The sequence below is a fragment of the Apostichopus japonicus genome, chromosome 6, assembly GCF_037975245.1.
Source record: "Apostichopus japonicus isolate 1M-3 chromosome 6, ASM3797524v1, whole genome shotgun sequence".
NCBI lineage: Eukaryota > Metazoa > Echinodermata > Holothuroidea > Aspidochirotida > Stichopodidae > Apostichopus > Apostichopus japonicus.
The window spans coordinates 6,159,197-6,182,122 of NC_092566.1; the positions used below are offsets into that span (position 1 = coordinate 6,159,197).

General features: G+C 38.0%; 1 protein-coding gene across 7 annotated transcripts in view; it reads left to right on the forward strand.

Annotated features, from left to right (window-relative positions):
• Positions 1-20,737, forward strand: part of LOC139968800 (protein NDNF-like) — an 88,437-nt gene extending 67,700 nt beyond the window's left edge. For all 7 annotated transcript variants that reach the window (XM_071973209.1, XM_071973210.1, XM_071973213.1 and 4 more), the window contains 3 exons: positions 9,039-9,260; positions 16,306-16,424; positions 17,245-20,737. In XM_071973209.1, the coding sequence (XP_071829310.1) occupies positions 9,052-9,260; positions 16,306-16,424; positions 17,245-18,632 (1,716 nt within the window). In that variant the 5' untranslated portion in view covers positions 9,039-9,051 and the 3' untranslated portion in view covers positions 18,633-20,737. The remainder of the gene's footprint in view (positions 1-9,038; positions 9,261-16,305; positions 16,425-17,244) is intronic.
• The last annotated feature ends 2,189 nt before the right edge of the window (positions 20,738-22,926 follow it).

The following is a 22,926-nucleotide window of genomic DNA, read 5'->3' on the forward strand; positions in this document are numbered from 1 at the left end:
CTAGCCATGCATACTGATACTATATATGAGCTTATTGCGACGAATAAACAAGCAAAGCAAACGAGAGCGAATACTTGTAAACACATTATATCAGTCACGCTATGTCCGTTATGTTATACGGGGTAAATAAGATTTAAGTTCCTTAAGGTTTAAAAAAAACATCATTTTTCTCTAGATGAAGAAAAAGAAGTCATTCTGCACGCGTAGAAGTCTATACAGATATTTTAGCCAGCTTAACATATACACTATATCTTACGATTTGGGAAGTTTTTAAATCTTGATCGGTGGGATGGAGATACCAAATTTACCAGGAATGGTGCAATTGGCCAGTAATATAAAGTACACATCATGAGCCGATGATTTTGCATTATTTTTAAAAAATCCGGTAGGTTGGGGTAAGGAAGGCTTAGGTCTCCCTTTCTCAAGGATATGCCACCTTGTCTTCACACTTGCGGTTGGGAAGTACCGGGGAGCAAACCTTGTTTTTGCGGGGATAAATCGTATTTAGAATCCGGTGTAAGCAAGATGAGGGCGTACTTACTTTTTTGCGATTCGATTAAATATGCTTTACCGTACTGACAGTTAGCCACCAGTTATAACAGTCTTTATAACAGACTTTCAATCCGAATGAACTTATTACATGATAAGAATGGTTCTTTAACTTAAAACGTTTTTCCTACAATAAGCACAATGTGTCTGTTTTGTGTGTCTTTATTCCTATATACTGTCTCGACTGCTGAGGTCGTGTGTTAGATCATATCATTAAGAATCCTGTCTGAAATTACTCTACACCGGAACTTTTCATCGTGGAGTCATGGTTTAATTATATGAACCGTCAAAATGTGTGGGTTGTGGGTAACTTAAAACTGCTCAATATATACGCGGTTTGGCAACTAATTGACAAGAATTGTTCGAAATGCATATATAAAGTTGGTATATATATATATATATATATATATATATATATATACATATATTTATATATATATACATATATATATTTATATATATACATATATATTAAGGCCTATATGTATGTATATGTGTGTGTGTGTATATTTATATGTGTATGCATAAATATGTGTGTATGTATATGTACATGTACATACGTATACATATACATACATATATATGGCATATAAAAAGTTGGTAGATAGGAGGAAGAGGTTGGGTGATTGGGGGAAAGTCGAACGCGTACTTGACATTGTCTGTATTTATAGTTGAATGAAAACCTAAAGAAATCAAGAAGATACACTTCAGTGACGGATAGGTGTCGGCTAATATGAAGGGATGGAAAAGGCCTTATTCTGCATATACAGTTGTTCATATATGGAGAAACAGTCTTGTGCTTTGTGCTTATGTTGAAGTTAAGTTATCGTCCGTCTTGTACGTAATGGTTCGTGGGAAAGAAAGACCATAGATGATTAACACGGGTCAGATTTTTTTTAAACATAGTCACGTGACATTCCAGTTAGAACTCTCGCATCTGCATGCCATCTGGTGTGGAAGATATTGTGTGGGTTTGAAAGCATGCATCTTACTTCAACTAGGCTGTATTATGATTTGCTCACATGTGTTGAAATATGTTACAGGTATAAGCCTTGTTGTCAATGGGCATACCAAGTCTACTCCAGATTGAAAAGAAATATTTAATGTCAATTTTAGTATCCAATGAAACATACCGTTATTTCTTCTTTCAAAAATGTCACACTTTTTAACATTAAACCGAAAGAAATCACGAATACGTGTGATTTGTCTAATTCAAAATCACGGTCTTTTTGATCCACGGTCGGTATATAATACCGTTCCCGGTGCGTTCGGTTTAGTAATATACAGTTTGATCTTACAGACAGCCAGACAGACGAACAGATAGTCAGACATACAAACTATACAATGCAGAGAGAGTTTTTGATTATTATACAGGCATACATTGCGTTGAGCAGATGGTTCAAGAACAGCAGAGACTTCGGGAATCACGCGGTTGTACAACTGTATAATATATGTAAAGATCACAGTCCTGGTTCATGAACAAATTCAAAGGTTGAAAACTTCCTAAACTGTTAAAGTATTTCCCGTTTTCTGTTTGAATTTCGTATTTGTGTTCAATATGGATTATTAAAAGGTCCGGAGGTCATAGTGATGAAATTAACGTGTGATATGATGTTAACGTCCTTTTGGAATGTGAATCTACAAGCAATTTTATTTGAAGGGTGGCGGACGGAATGGACGGGAATGGGGTGGGGGTGGGGTGGGGTTTGGGGAGGATGTGAAGGGGAGTGTAAGGGTTCACCCTTACCCCCTTAAAGGTCATTCAATTGCTGGGTTACTTAATGATCCATCTTCTCGAAATGATCGACTCGGTGACACTAAAAAGAATTCAGCCGAAAGAAGAATTAAGTTGCCATCACATTCGGTTACACAAAGATTCGATGTTTCAGTTTGGTTGTTTTATTTAAAATTCCAGGAGACGAGCATGTTGACATAATAATGTGGAATGTTTGTAACTTTGAGAGTAAATACGGAAGAATAAGCATTAATTGATGTTTAGACGCTACTGTATTCCTATAGACCTCGTATATAGTTCAACTTATGTAGTTAAATCTGCAGATAGCATTGAATATGCATACCAACATCTGGTGGAGTACCGTGCGTGGTACTTTATTGTTACAGAGTAGCCCTATAATATACTGTAATATGTACCTTAAAACTACAGAAACCATGCACATCAGCAATATTACAAATATGCATTTAATACACCTGTCCGTGCCTTTATGAAACAATACGCATTTCAAAAAAATTGTGGGACACAAAATTTTGTGCGTTTAACCACTGAATACCTCGCTAATTAGAATTTTGCTTAATGATTACCGCATACACACATATATCTCTTAGAGGTATACACGTATAAGTGTGAACAATACTTGTCTTGGTCAGAACACAACACAGACTGTATGAACAATATAGATTTAACTAGCAGTCAGTTTAAACATCTGCGCCATCTACCTGGGTCGCCGAGACAAATTGAACACTAACTGACTGCTTCTTAACTTGATACAGGCTCCAAGATCAGGTCTGTGATAGTCGACATTTTTGATACCTGACTGTAACCATCCACACTCTGAGTAGTTAGCATTGCGCTGGTGCATATGAGCATACATAATGAGTTTATGACGGTCAGATTAACCGTGGTATTTTGGCCGTATACAGACCTGCAGAGTAAACAATTTATTTCCCTTGTAAATAATGATGGTGCAGTGTCTGATAGAGCTTTGATTCACACTTCCTTTAATATTACCAAATATGAATTAAATGATAATTGAGGTTTCCATGCCGTTAATTCGCCGGGTCTTCATATGATGTTAAGCCGGTATGAATGTGCATCGTAAAAGTACACATGATGTTCACTGGATGGCCTATTAAAGCAATAGCCTGCTGGGTAGTGTTAGCCTTGCTGGGATTGTAACGATGGTAACGGACTAAATTAGAATAAGTCATATATTCTTAATGAAAGAACAATTCTGGCGTAGGCGAAAGGCACATTTCTGCTCTAAGGCATTTCTGTCAATATTTTTTTTGTCTCGAGCTTTTTGGAAAGTCTGATGATCCCCCTGTTTTGTGATAATTTACTTTGTATATGTCAATGTCTCTGGAATGTACATTGGGAACCACAATAGAGGCATGGAGTCCAACATCACAACCATTGTTGCCATACTTGGCTGATGGTGGGGCGTTGGTGGGGGGGGGGGGTGGGGCTGCGGTGGGGGGGGTAGGGAGAACGTCACAGCACCGCACATAAAGAAAAATGTTAAATTGTACTTCGGCAGTAGGCCTATATACTTTGAAACTTTGTACTACTGTTTTGTGGTTTTAATATCATCTGGGAAGTTGCGGTCACCTTACCTCTGTCACGTAACACTTCACTTGAAATATCAAGTTCATCGTTCTAAAGGAACTTACAAACTAATATTAGTATTGTTAAAGCATCGGGGTAAAACGTGTCTCGAGCACATGTCATAACTTGTGGCATTTCGGCGCACATTGGCGATACTGGCGCAATGTAAGAAATTATTCAATCGATGGATACGCCCTTCAAGAAATAACAAAGTCATCAAATATGCCAAAGCACCCATGAGCCTATATCCGTCGGTAGTCTCTCTAGGCTTCCTTAAATATGTTCGTCAACGAACTTTAAACGAACATTGCTTATACCATGTTTCTCTTGTAGCGACGACAAGCTTCCATTGACTCTAGCCTATACACTAGTACTTCTTCTATATTGGCCGATACGTTTTGAACGTTAGGATATAGCTGTCTAAAGGTTGTCCTATATAGTTGTGCTATTATTAGTATCATTTTTAGTGTCATATGGTAATGAAGAGGGAAGCCACGGAACTTACTCACTGATGAGACATAGTATAGGCCATCAGTGAATTATTGTGCGCGTAGGAGTAAAAGCTGATCTATGGCATATTTATTATGACCTATTAGTACGGATAAATAGAAAGTATGTGTAAGGTGAACTTGAAATTTCAACAATGTACAATGGGCAACACCAGACTGACCTCTTCCTGTGTTTTGTTCAGTATCGAAAAGAGGTCACGTGATGAAATATTCTTAAATTGGTGCAAAATTCAAGTATTTTTCTCACCATTGTACTCGTCATACCTGGCTCACTGTGAAGGACAGGACTTCCTGCCCATAGTAAGCAACAAACACATTTTCATACTTTGCCATCTGCAAATTGCATTTGTCATTGTCACATGTGCAAGAAGTAAAGTATTTTGGAGAATTGGAAGTTCAATATCATTTTTTTGGTGTGAATTGACATTTTTTTTGATTTTATTTCTTGCCCATCAAATTGCCAAGACGTATAACCAGCAGAATAGCTATAGTGGTGTAGCCTCGATTCACCACGAAGTAGTGAAGTATAGGCCTTTATCAACTAAGGCTATCCCACAATTGATGATCTTCATGTTTATAATAAACAATAAACGCGAGGCTGTCGTACGGAAGGTTATAGTCAGAAATTTGCGGTTGGATTGGAGGTTGTATACCGGTAAGTCCAGAGGTTCTGATCGCCCGGAACAGTTCAACTGCCCGTTGCTAGACCTGAATTTATACGTCCCTGGGAAAATTAATAAAAGATAAATATTCGATAGCAAGAGTCATTCATTTAGCAAAGAGTTGTCCCATTTGGTCACGCACGCGCCTTATTAATTGGGTCAAGAGATGCTCTAGTTGTTTGCTTTGGTCACAGTTACTGGTCTTCTATAAGAGGTTGTCACCATAGCGAAAGCCATCATGCGTATCATAACACACCTAAGTTACCACAACATCCGAAAAAATGACCACAGGAATATCTTGAAGTTTACATAAGTCTCAAATTCACCGAAGTGTATTTAGGTTGGGTTATATAAAATCAGAACAGATCTGCAGATTTAAATCGTATCTTTAGTAAAAAAATGGCTTTGACATATGAACGTTATTTCAAAAACGTTTGTTCCCAACTTAAAAAAGTAAACAGTCTATAACGAAAGGTTATCCTGGGTCGCCGGAAGCAGAAGAGGGGAGCGCGCGTGTGTGTGTGAGTCGGGTTGGGTGCATGGCACATCCACTTTTACCAAAAAGTTCTATGCCTCGTTTCAGCGAAGATTATAGGTTGAAAGAGAAGGAAGTAACGTACTAAGTGTATAGCGCCACCGTTTTATTACATGATGCCTTACTACATAGTAACTTTATTTCGACTGTCTGAATCTCAGATTCTAAAGTAAATTCTATGTAGCATATCTTTCTTGCCATATTGTGTGTGTTTGGATTCTGTATGTAATATGTCGTACACTTTATTCGTGATAATAATGACGTTTCAATTAGTGTACAGTAACATGTGCTTTTCGCATTATTAGTTGTATGGGGATGTAATTGCCTTTAAAGTCTGTCGTAATACTCACCAAGAAATCACCGACGGAATGATTGGGAAGTGACTTAACATTCCTTCTAGCTCAATGTAAAAGATAAACCCATTTCCCTCACCACAAGAGCGAATAACACAGGCCCATCTGTCGTTCCGTTGACCTGAGCAGTCCTTCTGACGTCACACATGGATAGCGGATAACGCGCACGGCCAAATGAGCATGAGTTTTGTTTGTACCCTGAAGGAAGAAAGTAGATAATATTTACCGTGAATTGATAGGTGGCACGTAGAAGAAGCATCAAAGAAATATCAAGGTTTACCAGGATGACGCAAATGGACAAATATTACAACAGCCAATGGGTACTTTACTCGCTTCATAGCTTCTCGGATTCTGATTGCCCGTGATCTCGGGCTTACCAACGGAGAGGTGTGTCGCCGAGAAGAGTACAAGCATCTCAAAGTGCAAAATAAGCAATTAGTTTATCAAAACAAGATGAAAGTGAGAGACTCTAGAATCACAGAATCACATTATTCTCCAATCGCTGACATGAAACAAAGGGTAAAAGGAAACTGCCCTGCAACCGTTACATTTGTCATTTAAGGTGTCATTAGTACTTAGATAGAGAGGGGGGGGGGGCATGCACCCATCCTATAAGGATGAGTTCGGAGGTGGTGGTGGGGTGTTTCAGGACTATAGATGGTGGGATGATGGAAGTGCATGGAAAACTAGAGTCATTGTATGTGAGGATTGAGAAAGATGTCCATTACATATTCATGCAGTTCCTTCACCATGAAGTCAAATATATCTTGTACGATTTTGGAATCAAGTATGTTTAATGTATACACTTAACACAGAAACATTTACATACTGCTGAAAACAAGCTTTAGATAACATCACCATTCTTCCATATTAAAATAATGATTGAACCCCCCAACTTCCAAATTTAGCATTTATACTCAGTCAGTCTCGTGCTGCCTTGTCTTATTTGAACAAACCAGTGCGTGGGATGTAAAGATACAAATTTTCTTCCGTTTACTGATCTTATCGTTTCAATAAAAGATGAATTTTCAAATCTTTCAACGCACGGCATCCATCAGCATGCACGTTACCCGAGAGCGATATTTTCATTTACTATAAAAAAAAAATGAACAAATTTGTCACAAGTCACTTTGGATAAGTACATGTCCATCGAAAGTACCTTTACCGTCGTCGTCGTTTTTTTTTCGACGCCAGGAGCGACAAAATACGATACGACTAAGCAGCCAAATATTTATACATATGACTTACCACTGTGCTTAAGGTGGCTTTGGTAGGCATTAAGGTGGGACAGCCTTCTGTTTGTATTGGCTTTCATTAGGGATCAAGATACCGGGAGATGTTTGTTCTTATATGAATGATTCAAGAAAAGCAAAAAAAAAAAAGACATGTCAGTGGTATTTTCCTCCTAAGCCCTAATAAGCCTCTGACGTTCTGTCAAGAGCAAAAGCTCTCTGTGCCGCGATGATATTTCAGGAGAAGATCATGGGACGCCGTTTGTGGTTAGTTTAAAAAAAGGGCATCTGTAATCTTTCACTGTTAACACGAAACTGGTATCATATCTCTGCACGGAATGAAACTATAGCTAGTCATGTTGACTGTAATCTTTATGGCTTTATAAAAAGAGAAGGGTCATTTTAAGAGAAATCATTTCATAAGCCCCCACAGCATGTGTTAGTCTTACCAACGCGCAGCCCATTTATATACCGATTTCACGAAAAGCTATAAAAGCGTTATCGTTTTTATTTTGTACGTTATTTTAAGTGATTACGAAATTCATCAGAATAGTTGGTTATAAATTAATTTGACCTGTTTCCAATAAAGTCCTGCAAAACTGGACTTCATAATGCGCTATATAGTTTTAAAGGTTTTAAAGGTGAGGAAAATGTAGAAAAGCCCACATTTCCCTCGAACAAATGTCCGCAGAATAATCAATAGCAAAGGTAATGGTAATTAAGCGGCTCACTTTGTCAAGCCGATCACATCACACATTTAGAGAAACATTCCTCTTTTGACCTCTTTTAAGCATTGATCATCAGACACTAAAGAACGTACGCATGTATACATTTCAATGGAGTGCCTTGTTAGCAAATTTAAATCATACATCTTTGCAAATATTGACTTTTCTATTGCAAAAGCCGCCTTGTATCTTTAAGCACTTAAATCAGTCAACATATTGTACACTCCCCATGCTCTGGTTGCTGATTTGATATGGCGCATGGTTTGATATGCGTCATTCTAATGTACAATAAAAACGGGAGTTATGTATAAGTGGTTGTTACTTCAGTACCGCTTTATATCATCAAACCGTAAGAAAACAACAATTCCTAATTATTTACAGTAGTGAAAGCTGGTGTACGGTACGTAACCATATAATAAGGTGGTTGGTATCCCGGATGTATCAAAACATTCCATTGCAATGATTTGGCAAGGGAGGTTCCAGCTGACAGTTATTTGACCTGCCTATTTGCTTTGAAATATTGCACGAAATATATATGTATATATTTCAAAATTTATAAATAGTTTTGATTAAATACTGTTTATTTGTTTCACGTCCAACCATTTATAACCGTTGTGTTGCTTTACAAACGCCTACAAGTCAATCGAGAGACATGTTTTTGATTCTCACATGGGAAGAATTTGTCTTAGAAATAATCCATATAATTTTTTTGTGTTATTGAGGTTAGTATAGTAAAACAACATTAGGGGATTGATATCTCTACATCGTTGTAAGCTCACGAGACCGTTATTTTGCAACTTGGGAGTTATGACTTTGCTCAACACCAATCAGAAATGATTTATCTTAATGCAACCTGATGACTTTTTGTTCAAACTCACTGTGTCGATATAGTTGTAATTGTGAAACCGCCTTTCACCAGTCGTTATATTATGTTCGTCTGCCTAACAATAAGACGTTAGTATTGAAAAGCAAAGTCCCAGAATAAAGCGACAGCCTGAGCCTATCTGGACAGTGTTATATGCCTGTGACGAGCCAACTGTGTAGTCTCGTTAGCAGTCATTTATATTCTACATTCTATTTCTACTTTCGTTTTATTGACGGAATTTCCGTATTTCTGTTTTACCTTGCAGATTCCTAGACGCAATGCACTCCCCCTTGAAACCCCCCTTGACCATTCTCTTACCCCTATTGCTGTTAATATCAAGAGCAAGGGTATCTCCGTCACAGCGCCTCCCACAGAGGGATGAAATGGTGTGGAGTCAAGCACAAACAGATGATTTTATCCAGAATAACAGTCTACTGGTTGACGGGGCAGAAGGGAGAGGGCACATCCGTCCACCCGAAGTTCAAAGGTCAGTAAATCATCATTCAGACATCATCATACATATATATATATATATATATATATATATATATATATATATATATATATATATATATATATATATATATATATATATATATATATATATATATATATATATATATATACGTATATACGTATATACTTATATAACTAATATACGTATTTATAGTTTAACGGTAGGCACATTACCCCCCCCCCCCCCCCGCATAAAAAATATATATATAATAATCCAAGTAATAATTTCTCATGGAAAATTGTCACCGATGACTACATAGTAATCCACATCGGTTACTGCCACTCAGATCGTTATTTTTCGTCAGCGAAACAGTTGATTGGATCATGTTTACCTCGTCAATATCTGGGAATAGGTTTCCTTGTAAGTAACTCCCCCCCCCCCTCCTTCCGCCCCACCTCCGAAAGTAACTAAAGATGATTAAGTAACGCACTTTGTCAACAGTAACACCCGAGGGGGTTGCAACGTAAATTATTTCCATTGGAAATCAAAGGTCATACGAGGTCAACAGAGAACCTCTACTTTTCTCTAAAAGTTAAAACTTGATACCCACTTTGATACCCACTACTGTGTACAACAACACTAAAAACTTCCAAATGATCAAACTTCAATTGTGATTTGGAGATTGACATAGGTCAAATCTTGAAAACATTTTTAAATAGAAAAAAACTGTAAGTCAACTTTTGGACGCGCATCTTGAACTTCATGCTTGGTATGTACCTTGCTAAGTACAACTATTTGAATAGTTGACAGTATCTTATGTTCTCCGTACAAAATTTGGCAAGGAATCACTAAGCCTGCTGTGTTGTCTTTTAGGTACAAAGAAAGAAATCAAGTAAGAAAGAAGGATAAGAAGAAGAAGGGAGAAAATTTTTTCGAGTGACCGCGAATGAAGCTCATGTCTGTCACACTCGGTATTTCATAAGCCTTGGCTTTCGAGGTTTTTAGGGTTGCATTATATTGTTAACATATTAAACGTGATCAGAAAAGTGTAGGAACCGTGGAGAATTAAGTCAACGTGTTTTAGCCGGTGGGAAATCATTCAGATTAAGTAGCAGGAAGAATGGAACTATTCATGTCCTTTGTTGTCAAAATATCAAAGAGAAATGTCAATTGGAGGTTTCCCGAGTAGATTTAAAGGCTCCAGATTCTGCTCATCCCACCGGCTAGAAAATCTGATGTAAAGTCAGTCTATATTAAAACATTGAAAACACTGCAGTATGGCCGATCGACTTATCAAAACTGGTCATAATGTACCCGCAGTTTAACCTGCTCTTTTCATTTGTCAAATACAAGGTCTTTGTCTCTCTGAAAAATTAGTCTCATAATTTGGATGACCTCGCTCGCTTTGACCAGCTGTTTGAGGTGATGCTAAAAACGGTTTCGATGTTGTTCGATGCCAAAAAGCACCAAATACTACGTCAGTCGTCGTTGAGATGTCATACAAAATAATGAAGTATATCTGTCGAAAACTTTGATAGTATTTTTCCCTGTCAAATTGCTAAAAACTATAATGAGGATTAAACGTAGGGACAAGATGTCAGTGAGGGTTGAATTTGGTGAATAAATCGCACGTTAACCTAACTTTAGTGAAAACAAATCTGTAGGGCCATGTGTCTTAGTTTGTTTAATGGTAATCTTGTATTGAGTCAAACTCGGTAGGTTAAGTAAAAAAAAAAAAAATTATGATTACTCAAAAACATGTGCTTGAATAGGAATAGCACGTTAAATTGAAATCAGAAACGCACCTATTCTTACGTACAAACTTCCACTAGGATAACCATGGCTTCCCAACGTGTTTCTCCTCAATATTACAACGTTACTCAGTTCATCATAAATTGCGTAATCTGCTAAATTTTTAATAAGAGATTAAGCGGAGTTAGTTATTAATATTATTTTTGGACTAGCCTATACTTTATACTCGCGTAGTATTGTCTTAGCAAGTTACACATATCCACCGACTTATAATGTGGTAGCCAATCGTCTGTCGTTCCAGTGCCTGTCGCGTGATATCTCAATGAAGGCTAGGCTATACTATTCTTGTACAACAACAATCTTCTTCGTCTCCCGATGGTGACTAGTTATTTCCTGCTAACTGAAAGCCAGTCAATATTACTTTATTTGAAACAATGACAATGATTTAATTATTCACTGTTCTTAGCAACTTAAACTTTGTCTCGTCACTGTGACAGGAAGTCACAAGTTTTATTACCGGTATCTGAACTACTTACTGTATTTGGGGGGGGGGGGGGGTAGAACTATTTTGTTGGTTTTCGCTTGTGTTTCAGATTTGTTTGTGTTTCAAATTTAGTTTCTTTGTGAATTGCTTTATTTACCGTTTATGTAGTAAGAGTATTTGTGTAGTTTTAGAATCAATGTAAGTTTACCAAAGTGACTAGTTTAGACATCCGTTCCTTTAAATATGGTGAAACCTAATTTTTTGTGTGTAAAAGGTGAGGTCAAGGTGACCTACTTTCACGTTCGTCTAATTCCCTGTTCTCTCCGGCAGGAATAAAACAATATTTTAGACTCGGTTAATCGATTTTAAATAACCGGGAAGCTATTCTGACCCATGCAGAGCCGTATAGTCACCCTGTTAGTATATCCTGTATTTGTACAGGAATAAAATAAATAAAGTAAACTATTTCTGACCCGTGCAGGGCCGTATAGTCAGTCACCCTGTTAGTATATCCTGTTTTTGTACAAGAATAAAATAAATAAAGTACAGTTTACGAACAATGGAAACTGACCACTCTCGATGACAGGTAAATATGAATATAGAGCTATGATATACATAATCATATAGGCCAACTGAAATAATGTAAACACGTGATGGAATCACGTGTGACTATGACATCATACTCTTAGTCAGTGGCGATCTTACAATGATGTCCACTTACAGATTTAAAACCTATCATTTATAATGGGCCGGCGAGGTTTCAACATATCCATGGAATCACGTGTGAATATGACGTATACTCTTATAGTAAGTGGCGATCTTACATGATGTCCCCTTACAGAATAGACCTATTGTTTATATTGGGCCGGCGAGGTTTCTAAATATCTATGGATTTCACTTTGCCATCCTCCCAGATTGAGAACTTAGTATACATTTTTATACCACACTCTCCCACTGACTCCCTTTCTAGACAGAAAACAACGTTAAGTACTGAACGATGGGGCTGGGGATGGGGAGGTGGGGCAAGGGGTTTCGGGAACATCAATTGGGTAGACAGGGTAGGCCTATACACCTTTCAGACCCGATGACAACACAGAAATATGATAAAAAATCAAGTAGTTTGGGTATGAATTTTACCAAAGTAAAGTTGTGACCACATGTATTATTCACATAGGTTATTAGGCTAAAAATGGTTAAAACATGAGGAAAAAGAAGAAGAAGAAGGAATAAGTATTTCAACTTATAAAATGGGCTGTAATTAATGAATATTCATTGGCATGTAAAAATTAGCATATACCGGTAAGCGATTTCAACGAAAAAGAAACTGAAATATCTCAAAACGCTGATACTCAAACTCGTCAATATTATTTTAAAAAAATTAATCCATCAGCAGAATTTTGAATACTGAAAAACAAGCAAGTCTCTGGCCTGTTTCCGATCCATGATGAAAAACGGGGATAAATATGTATTCTTAGTTAGTTATTCAAAATTAGCCAAATATTTTCCTGTGGCATTTACATAAAGCTGTTGATCTTAACACACTCTACATACTGTTTATATACTTTACTGACTTTGGATTTATCAAGACTATCACTGAATAATATACCGAGGAAATCTTGATGGCAAAATGTCATCGCACCTCAACCGTTTAAGAATCATCACTAAGACATTATTGAGAGAAAATATTTTCACGATTTAACCATCAGACAGGTATGTCTTTGTTTTCCAATCATCAACATTTGTTTTAGAGAAGCAATCCGTTGTTTAAAGAAGTTATATATATAGAAAGTACGTGAACCCTATAGATATACCTATTCTGAGAACGCCCAAACCCGCTGTTTTCTGCCTGGCACGCTTGAGCCTTCAAATCCTTTAATCCGTGACACCCAAGAAACATAAGCTAGACCAATGAAAGAACTGACACGGAATAGTATTAAAGATGTAAACACATTAAATGGGAGCCGTGTCGAGCGCTAAACCACACAAGCGTTGCCACGTCTGAAAGAAATGCCCCAAAACTCTTTTTTTTCATCTCCCGTGAGAGTCATAATGGGACAATTAATAAGTTGTGAGAGCAATATTTGCCTAGCGGCATGATATGATATCTGTATTGACAGATGAGAAATTTGTACCATGGATGGCTTGCATCCGACAAGTTGATGAGTGCAAGGGATGACCCCAGTCGGCACCGACAGAACCTTCTTCAAATAGCCAACGGTGGTGATGACTGGGACGTTATCTTTATCCCTACACTAGTATCTGCTTCCAATAGAGACACACAAAGAGAAAAGAACTTCGGGATGGAGAAAAGAGATTAAGAGGGTGGAAGTCCTCTTTCTTGTAATGATTTCAAAACATCTGGCCGGAGGAAAGAAAATTCCAATCTTTGCAGCTCATTGTTCGAAACGATCAAGTTTATCCAAAGATTGGATAAACGCGCATCTCTTCAAATTATGTGTAGCTTAAAGTTTCACTGTTGCCTAATAATAGTCATCATAAAAATCATTAAGCTATTGTCTCATTTTGAGGTGAACTTTATGACAATGTGCTATATTGTTAAAAGCCTAAGTATAGTACATATAAGCAAGAGTATACAGGCTGTACATTCCATATTCAACATTACCGGGTTCATCGTTCGTTGGTCTGCGTGTAGTTGTACAGATTCTACGTGCACGTGATAGATTCCCTACTTCGATGGCTCTTGATCGAACGTTAGCAATCGTGGCTGTTGTGACGACAAGACATCTTTCGCAATGTGGTATACAACAGAGTGAAAGCTCAACTCAACCGACGAATCCGTTTAAATTATGATACGCACGTCAGATAAAATTAATGTGTGTATCGTATTCATTTAATCATTTAAAAATGTCAAAGACATAACTGACTTGTTCACACGGCAAAGGTAATTCCTTGGGATTAACAGAAATATCGTCAAAGTTTAACCAGTGTTACTGTTTTTGTATACATAATATACCGTATGTATTGTCTGAATGGCCAATGGCATCACCATCAGTCCCCTAGCATACAATATTCAACAGGCGGGTAGAAGACAGAGGTTGAAAGTCAAGTTTTACGACGTGCCTTAATTGAAGATTATTTTTTTCCGAAATTCTTTCTCAAAGGCCGACTATCTCGTACATCATCTTCTCCCAATGATAGTTAAGACACGTGGACACCATTTCTTTATGAATGTGATTATTTGTTATTCCAATAAATGTAGCAAAATATTATTATTTCAACTTATAGTTTGACATGAATGTTTGCATTTCAATAAGTTTCTTCTCGGTTTATGATGACCATTAACGCATGACGAAAATAGCTAGACGACAACTGTTTTAGATTCGAATGAAGTCTTTTTGGCTGGTCTATTACCATTCTTACACTGTAAGAAAATATACAAAATACTTATGTGTTTGCATCAGTTGCAACGATATGTGAATAAAATGACAACCAGCAGTAAACTGGAAGGGAGAGATTGGGGGGGGGGGGTGATAGGAATTCAGACCGAAGCCTTAGTAATGTCCAAATCATGTTACAATGACGATACAGACAACCCATTTGCCCTTGCTATTGGTTCAGTGAGACGCTTTAAGGATGTGATTATTTTGTCGTAATAATGAACAAACGCCTGCAAGGTATAGAAATCGTTTTGATCTTACCGTCATGACCCTTGACCTCAAAGGTGAAATCATTTCAATATTATTAGCACAACTCGATGACAGGTGAATCGTAGATTGACAAATCTAGATACGTAACTGTCGAGCCCATCAAGTAAGTGTGGGGGTGGGTGTAGAACCGAAGATAAAAAAGAGGTTTTATTATCAGGATCATGGATGCTATGAGAAAATGAAAGGTGTTTGGAACGGATGGCCCCCCTTGTGCGAGACAGAATAGCAAATGTTTACATAACCATGCACTGATGAAAAGTGGAATCGAAAATAAACGAGTCTTGGTATGGATTCTACAGTGACGTCATACATTAACCATTTAGACAAACGAACTTCTAGGAACTTCGTCATTAATTCGTCGAAGCATTATGAGGGGAATTCTTCTGTTCTTTGACTCGGATTATTTTATAAGAAACATAATAGCTGGTTGGTTGTAATGATATCTAACTGTCAGGATTGATTACAGATGGATCAAACAATTATCAACAGCTTCAATCAATTCGGACGGTATTGACTCCTAGCCAATCCGAAAATTTTTGCCAAAATCACGGAAAGTCCCTCTTCCTTTATTATTTGTAAACTAATTAAGGACACACGATAGCTTCCTATACACAACATTATTAAATTATACAAGTTACGAGAGAAGAAGTGGGGCAAAGTACAAAGGTTTTCTCCGTACATGACTTTGAAATCCTGATATAAGCAAGTCTCACACCACCACCACCCAAAAATGGTTCCCATTTTTCTGTGGCCATACTCAATGAACTTGTTAGTCGTGCCCTATTTACAAAGGATCACTAGGTGTGTGTCAGCTTGCGATTAATGTGTTATCTCGACTATCCTTCTTATAACTTTACCACTGACGAATTATTGAGTGCGCGTGCGCTACAAATTTTGAACGATACCAACATGACTGGACGTTGAAACTTCAAGTGTCATTTGCATTTGTATGTACCTACATGACTGTACTCCCCTGGTGTGTTGTCCGCCCCAAAAATAACACATGAACAAAAGAAAAGTTCGTCTTAATACTGCAAGCACTCAACGCTTACTACAATACAACGTATTTGCAGGCAAATGCAGTTCTAATTATTTATTTATATTTCGTCCTTAATGAGCCTGCTAAAAGCGTTAACAAACTTGTATTTCTTTTCTGTTTTTTAACCTGCAGATATTTCTTCCTCGTCGAAGAAGATAACACCGCAGTGTCAATAATGGTCACACCCTGCTCCTATCAGATTAATTGGGAGCTGTACCTCATGGAACTGCCCGAGGATGGTAGTGGGTCGAGTAAGTAACATACCCGTTATCAATTTATAATGTTAGATAACGCAAGTCATCTTTACGAAAGCAAACTTAGTTACTATTATTAAAGAAGAACAACATTAGTTTCACATATTTATGATTTTGCGTTTCTTTTTCTTGCGAAGATTACGGTGATGTAAACTTTATTGTGCTACAAAACTTAGAGGGTGTTTATGAATAGATAGCATAGGATGCGATAAGGTTTGCTAGTTCAGACATGATTTCTATTCTGAATTATTATCAAATTGTGTATTATTACTTTGATAAGCCAAAAAAACGTCGTAGGTGTGTCAAAATGATACTTTAGTTTAACTTTTTGGCTTGTCCCAAAGAACGTTAGCAGCTCAATGCATGGCTTGCAAGAAGCATTCCGTGGTTAGTCAGCTGCACCTAAAACCTATCAAATTATGGCGACACTTTAAGTTGTGGGGGGAGGGGGTGGGGGGTTGCACTTTAGTGACTTTAACCAAGTGGGGTTCGAATTTTTATTCGTAGCCTTTGTTTCGCCAACGTTCGTGTGGAGTTATCTTTCTTGTCTTTCGTAAACCAGAGCGTAGACTGCAACGGTTGTTTTAACAGCTTACTGTACTTTTGTCGATATCAGCTCGTCCGGCAAGCTGTCAGATCAACATGTCCGGGTAATGAGCAGGAACAAACTCGGATGTTAAAGAAGCCTCAAGGGAAGAGACAGTCTCGTCCTTTTAGGAAGCTTATAGTCCATTTTAATTATACTCTGTTCTAGTGTCTTCTTCCTATACCATGCAAACATCTGACTCTTTTATGTTGTCTTATTAATTTTGCACAGGTGCCGCTGATCAGCTGAGTGAACAAAGGCAACGGCGTCAACCTAATTCACCGATTGGGTCATACGTAAAACAATACTCCGGTTACGGTAGCGCCAAGTACCTCACGTACACATCACCAGCTGGCGTATACGTGCTTGATGTACGTGGATTGGAGGACGCTACTAACTTCACCATCTACTGTACCACTGCACCTGATTCCGATCATTTCTACCCGGAGCTTCCGAGCGATCCACAAGTTGATATTACGTCATTTCACAAGAATAAGGTCAGCTTAGCTTGGAAGGCCAGTCCATCGGAGACAACGTACCAACAACGCATCCGGTATTGTGTATCGTTGAACACGGTACGCAATTACCATACCTGGTGCGGAGTGCTGAGCTGCACCGACAGACAAAACCAAATCTCGTCTGTCGTCGGAGCACCCGGTAGTGACGCAACGTCGAAGGCCATCCGTCGAGCTGCGCGACGCAATGATGGGTCGACAAGACGCAAGGACAGGAAAGACGAGAGTACCGCGGAGGATGAGCACGACATCCAAGTGGAATGTGTCGGTCAAAAGAAGCTCCACACTTTGACCAACCTCGAACCTGGGAAGACCTACTTTCTGGACCTGTTTGCGGTGGACGAATCAACCAATAGGAGTACGTCATATACTGGAACGACGATAACTACTAAACCAGATGATAGAACAGACAGCAAAATGATTCGGTTGAAAGACGGTAAGCTCAGAATGTCGTCGGTCAGGAGGACCAACCCTGTGAAAATATTTAACTTCCCCGTTGGTACCACCCCTCAGACCGTGCAGATCGCGTTACAACCCTGCTCACAGTATGTTATGCTTGAGATTTACAGGGATAACGAACTGGTCCGCGAATCGACAGTTAGAAGGCTGAAAACATTTCAAATTAAGAAAACGACCGGTCAACTAACAATAAAGGTCAAAAGTCGGCGGAAGAAAATCACGCACTTTAGGATTTTTGGCACCACAAACCCAGACAAGTACCCCTTCCCATCGTTACCACGTGACAGCCGAATCAAGGTCTTTAAGAACTTACGACAATGTAATTCGGTGACTTTAGCTTGGCTTAGTACAAAAGAAGATTCTCAATATTGCTTGTATAAAAGGGAAGACCGCAAGAAAACATCGCCAGATGTTAAACCAACGACCGACCTCTGTCATGCTCCAGAAATGAGGAAAAAGAGCGAGAAGGTGTTGTGTAGAACTGTAATCGGGGCCGAAACAAACTTAGAGGTGCTTACGGAGGCCGTGTCAGGTCTTGAACCCGACACAACCTACGTGTTCGACGTTTACGTCACGAAACTCGGCGTCGGTCAGCAGCCGTTAGCTTACAAAAGTAAAAGAGTAAGGACAAAGCGGGTCTGCTGACGAAATCAACTGACCTTGACATTATCGGTTGATGACTGGAATTTGTAATCCACGTCCAAATTACGTAAGAAGTTGATCTGCCAGCCAGTCGGGCCTATGATGAGGTGAGCTATTTCGCATCAGTGGAAGGAAGTAGTGATGACGTCATGCTGGAAGCACTTTTGACGCAACTGATGCCCGATCTAGAGAGTGCTCGATAATAAGGGTTTCGTTTGACACGAAATACAAGATGTGGGGCTCTAGGTGTCGTCTGCGCCATGGCGTCAAGGAAAACAAAGCCGAGGTTTGCAAAAAAACCGTTCTTCATCGCAAACCCGTCTTGGTCCTCGTGATTGTGTGTCTTCTTAAATCGTCGTTTTTGCAGCCATGTAAATTGGCACGTGTTAGATTTGTTCTGAAATATGTTTACTTGTATTACGACGGTGACGAGTGTGTGTAATCACAACGTGGTGACGTCACTCGTGAAATTCTCTTTAGTGGTCGTTGTAAGTGAAAGCTAGCGTCAAGCCAGGAAGAGACTCTCACTACAAACGAACGAAAAACAAAGAAACATTGATACATACATACTTACATACTTGCATACTTGCATACATACTGACATACTTACATACATACATACATACATACATACATACTTAACATACATATAAAAATAAATATAAAAAGCAAGCATACTTATAGGTGTGATACGCAACTAATTTGGCGATGTTGTTTCTTTGTCAGCTGGACATGAATGAATGTACTAAAAGTTAGTTTCGCGTTCTCAATATTTATTCTTTTCTCAAAAGGTCAACGTAAACGTGTTAGTCAAGCTAGTATAGGGAATTTATACAATTCAACATGCAGACGTCTATAGTGTTAGTCAAATGAAAGCTTAAGTGTTGGTCTCACTCACATGTTTTGCTGTTATGACTTTTCTCTAATATTAAGTGATTAATGATGAATTTAATGATGTAATCACGTAAGTTCTGAGTGGTTAAGTTTCGATAGAATCGACGAAAACAAGTTTTAAACTTCTTTATAATTATACTGGTGCAGAGAGACTTGATAATCTTCCCGTATAATAAGCATTGGCGATTTATACCGACAGTAATAATACGTTTGGTCTATATAGTCGTATAAATACATTCGTTTAAAAAACAAAGTGTGAAGCGTGAACGTTTGATGCAATTTTTTTTTAGTCGCTCTGGCAGCTACCCAAGAAATGTATTCAAGCCTTGATAAAAAAATGAGATTGTGTACAAGATTGTATATAAAACCTCGATTAAAAGGTACTTTTTAATTTGTAATTTCCTTTTCTCTCTTCATGTGTTTTTTCTTTTTTTTTCTTCAAATATTTGAAGTAGATTTTGTGAATATGTACAGAAAGAGCTATTGGATATAATTGTAACTGAATGCTTTCTTCTATTATTATTTAACTTAAATATTGATGTTTTTCCCTTTTTCAATTTTTTCAAATGTTTATGAAAGCCGTACAGCTAGAGTAGAAACACGTTGTGTATAACACAAAATTATATACAAGCTACTGTATATACCATACACGGGATTCAGGAATTCATGGTGTCCACCATGTAAACCCCGTGTCTCACATTATACCCACTCTTATTCAAACACGAGCATATACCAATGCTTATTCTAAACGTCCATGGTTGAGAAACACGATGGCTAGGCTAGGCGACAAATTGTCTACCTGTAATATCACATTTGCAACAAAAAATAAATCCTCTGGAAAGTGAGTTTTGAAATAAGGTTTGAATTTATTCAAAAAACCCTGATCAGTATTGAATAGTTATATGCATATATTAATGGTTTACCATTTGTACTTAAAGAAATAGATTAGTTTCATATATTTAGAATCACAATATTGTTGTTACAAAGATGTATACTCTTTGGGAAGAAATCATAAATTCGAACACATCTTAACACTGAGAGAGCATGGGACCAGACAGGCTAGAATCTTAAAGGGGACGTCTACTCCTGGTTCATTGATGTTAACCATATACCCTAAAAAGGAATCGTGCCGCGATGATTTCAAACAAATAGTATTTAATATTAGCCCATTTCAATGATCTAGTTTCGCTCAACCCCCCCCCCCCCCCTTCCCCCCCCCCCAAAAAATAGGAATTCATTGCATTTCCTATATAGCAGTATGAATTGTACGTATGACGTTACACTATAAGAGCTGAATCGCCATCTTAAAGTTCTAAGGGATGTTCTGGAGTATAAAAGGCCTTAGTGAAAGCAAGTCTTTCATGTTAAGTTGATGACAGGGTTACATCCCCCCCCCCCCAACCTTCCCTACTTTCAGCCCAGACGTTTAATTATCTGACAAAGATAAGGGACGAATATCACACTCTGTTAGTTAATATAATAACATTTCCAAAGGAAGACAAGCTTTCGTGTGCATAAGTTTGAGTGATTTCATATAGGGATGTTGTGTTATTAATTATCTAAAGCAATATCGGTAATTATTTGACACTCTGTTGGATGTAGTTAACGTAACTTGCAAATATGTCATTTACATGTGCCTGATATAGTACTACATTACAACTAATACAATACTGTAGGTGTGATATTTATAGAGGAGTTAAATCAATTAAAAAGACTAACAAATTATAATGATGTATAAATTAATACAATATGTAATTGAAACATGCGCGCTAATTTGTGTGCGCTATAGTTTGGGATTCCAAACATAAACTAGAATTAATACTAATCCACTAACAAGACAAATCAAATCCTTGATTGGTGCACAATATATCTGTAGGAAGTTACGTGAGCTGCAGTTTACTTTTGTATGGGGTTTCTATAAATTAAACACTAATGCAATTAGCTGCAGAAATCGATTAGTTTGTAAGGAATCGATCGATCAGATCAATCAATCGATCGATCAGTAAGCAATCGACCTATCTGCTTTTCTCTTTATCACTGAATATTCAAAAGGTTTTGCTGTCATATCCCGTGATGTCATCATTTCTTCATATCAAGCAGAATGTTGAATATCATTAACATGCATAGTTATATAAAATGTGAATATTACGTAGAAAATGGAAGATATTATATATTCAAATCTGACTTATGAACAGATAAGACCATTTTTGTACAAACTGCGTCCTGAATTGATTGTCTCGCAAATTTTCGAGACAATTTCTGTGTATTAATCAAATCATTGGAAACATTACGCTTGACTAAATATGGACGAGGAATCAGACATTACATTAGATTCACAAAAGATTCCAGTAAATTTTGTAGAGTTGAAAAAAGTCTTTGCGGTAGCGTGGGATAAAGTGCACAGTATCATAGAACGGTGAAATATGGACTCAAACACCGTGAGATATGAATATAAATATTCTGTTAGTTTTTTATCATCGCCGGTAGTAACAGTTATTGTTTAGATTGTTCTATTTCTCTTGGTGGTTTTCATTTTAAGTACAGCATCTTGCAAAATGGTATTAGGCTGTTTTACTGAAACAATGTTCTCCATTATGTCCTGCTGTATACGCAGGCTAAACCTGAGCACATGATGTATCTGTTGAGTACCGTCACTGTTGAATAGGCTACATGCGAAGACGATGTGCAAAAGGTTCCATATAATCGTAACACTAGGCCTATACCATCCTAACACTAGGCCTATTCCCCCATTGACTTTCTATACCAATAAACTATGTCTTAGTTTGAAACTAGATTGCACGCTAGGCGTCAAGTCATCGAGTTCCTGAATCATACCACTCAAGTTTGTCTCAAGGGATTTTAATGGTAACATATTGTGGAAGTAGCTTGTCTTCGATAATTAATTTAAAAGCATCTTCGACTTAATGCCCTACAAACCTCGTTGTAGTCCTTATGGAACTCTAGCATTAATTTGCTATTTTCTTTCTATGCATGCTACAGGGAGGGCTCATGGGAATGGAGTATTGGGATGGGCAAGGGAATCGTCAAGGGGGAGGGGGGGGGGGGGTTCGGTGGGCTAACTTGGCATTGCCCATATTTAAAATGAAATTTTGAAAAATTTCAAATATTTCAAAGTATTAAGCAATATCTTGCAAAGAATTTTGTAACATTGTAAGTCATGGATTTTATTTTCTCACTTGGTTACATTTAACATTTTTGGGGATGACGACAAGGGAGGGTACCGTGTATGTGCTTTTGGAACGGGGTGGGGCTGGGCCGGGCGGGGCGGGGCGGGCGGGCGGCGAGTGGGACAGATACTCACGGCCCCTTTTCGTTAGGTTTAACCAATGTGAAATTTGTTTAGTCATTTACCGTGGTAAAGCTTTAGTAAAAATGTAGGTGG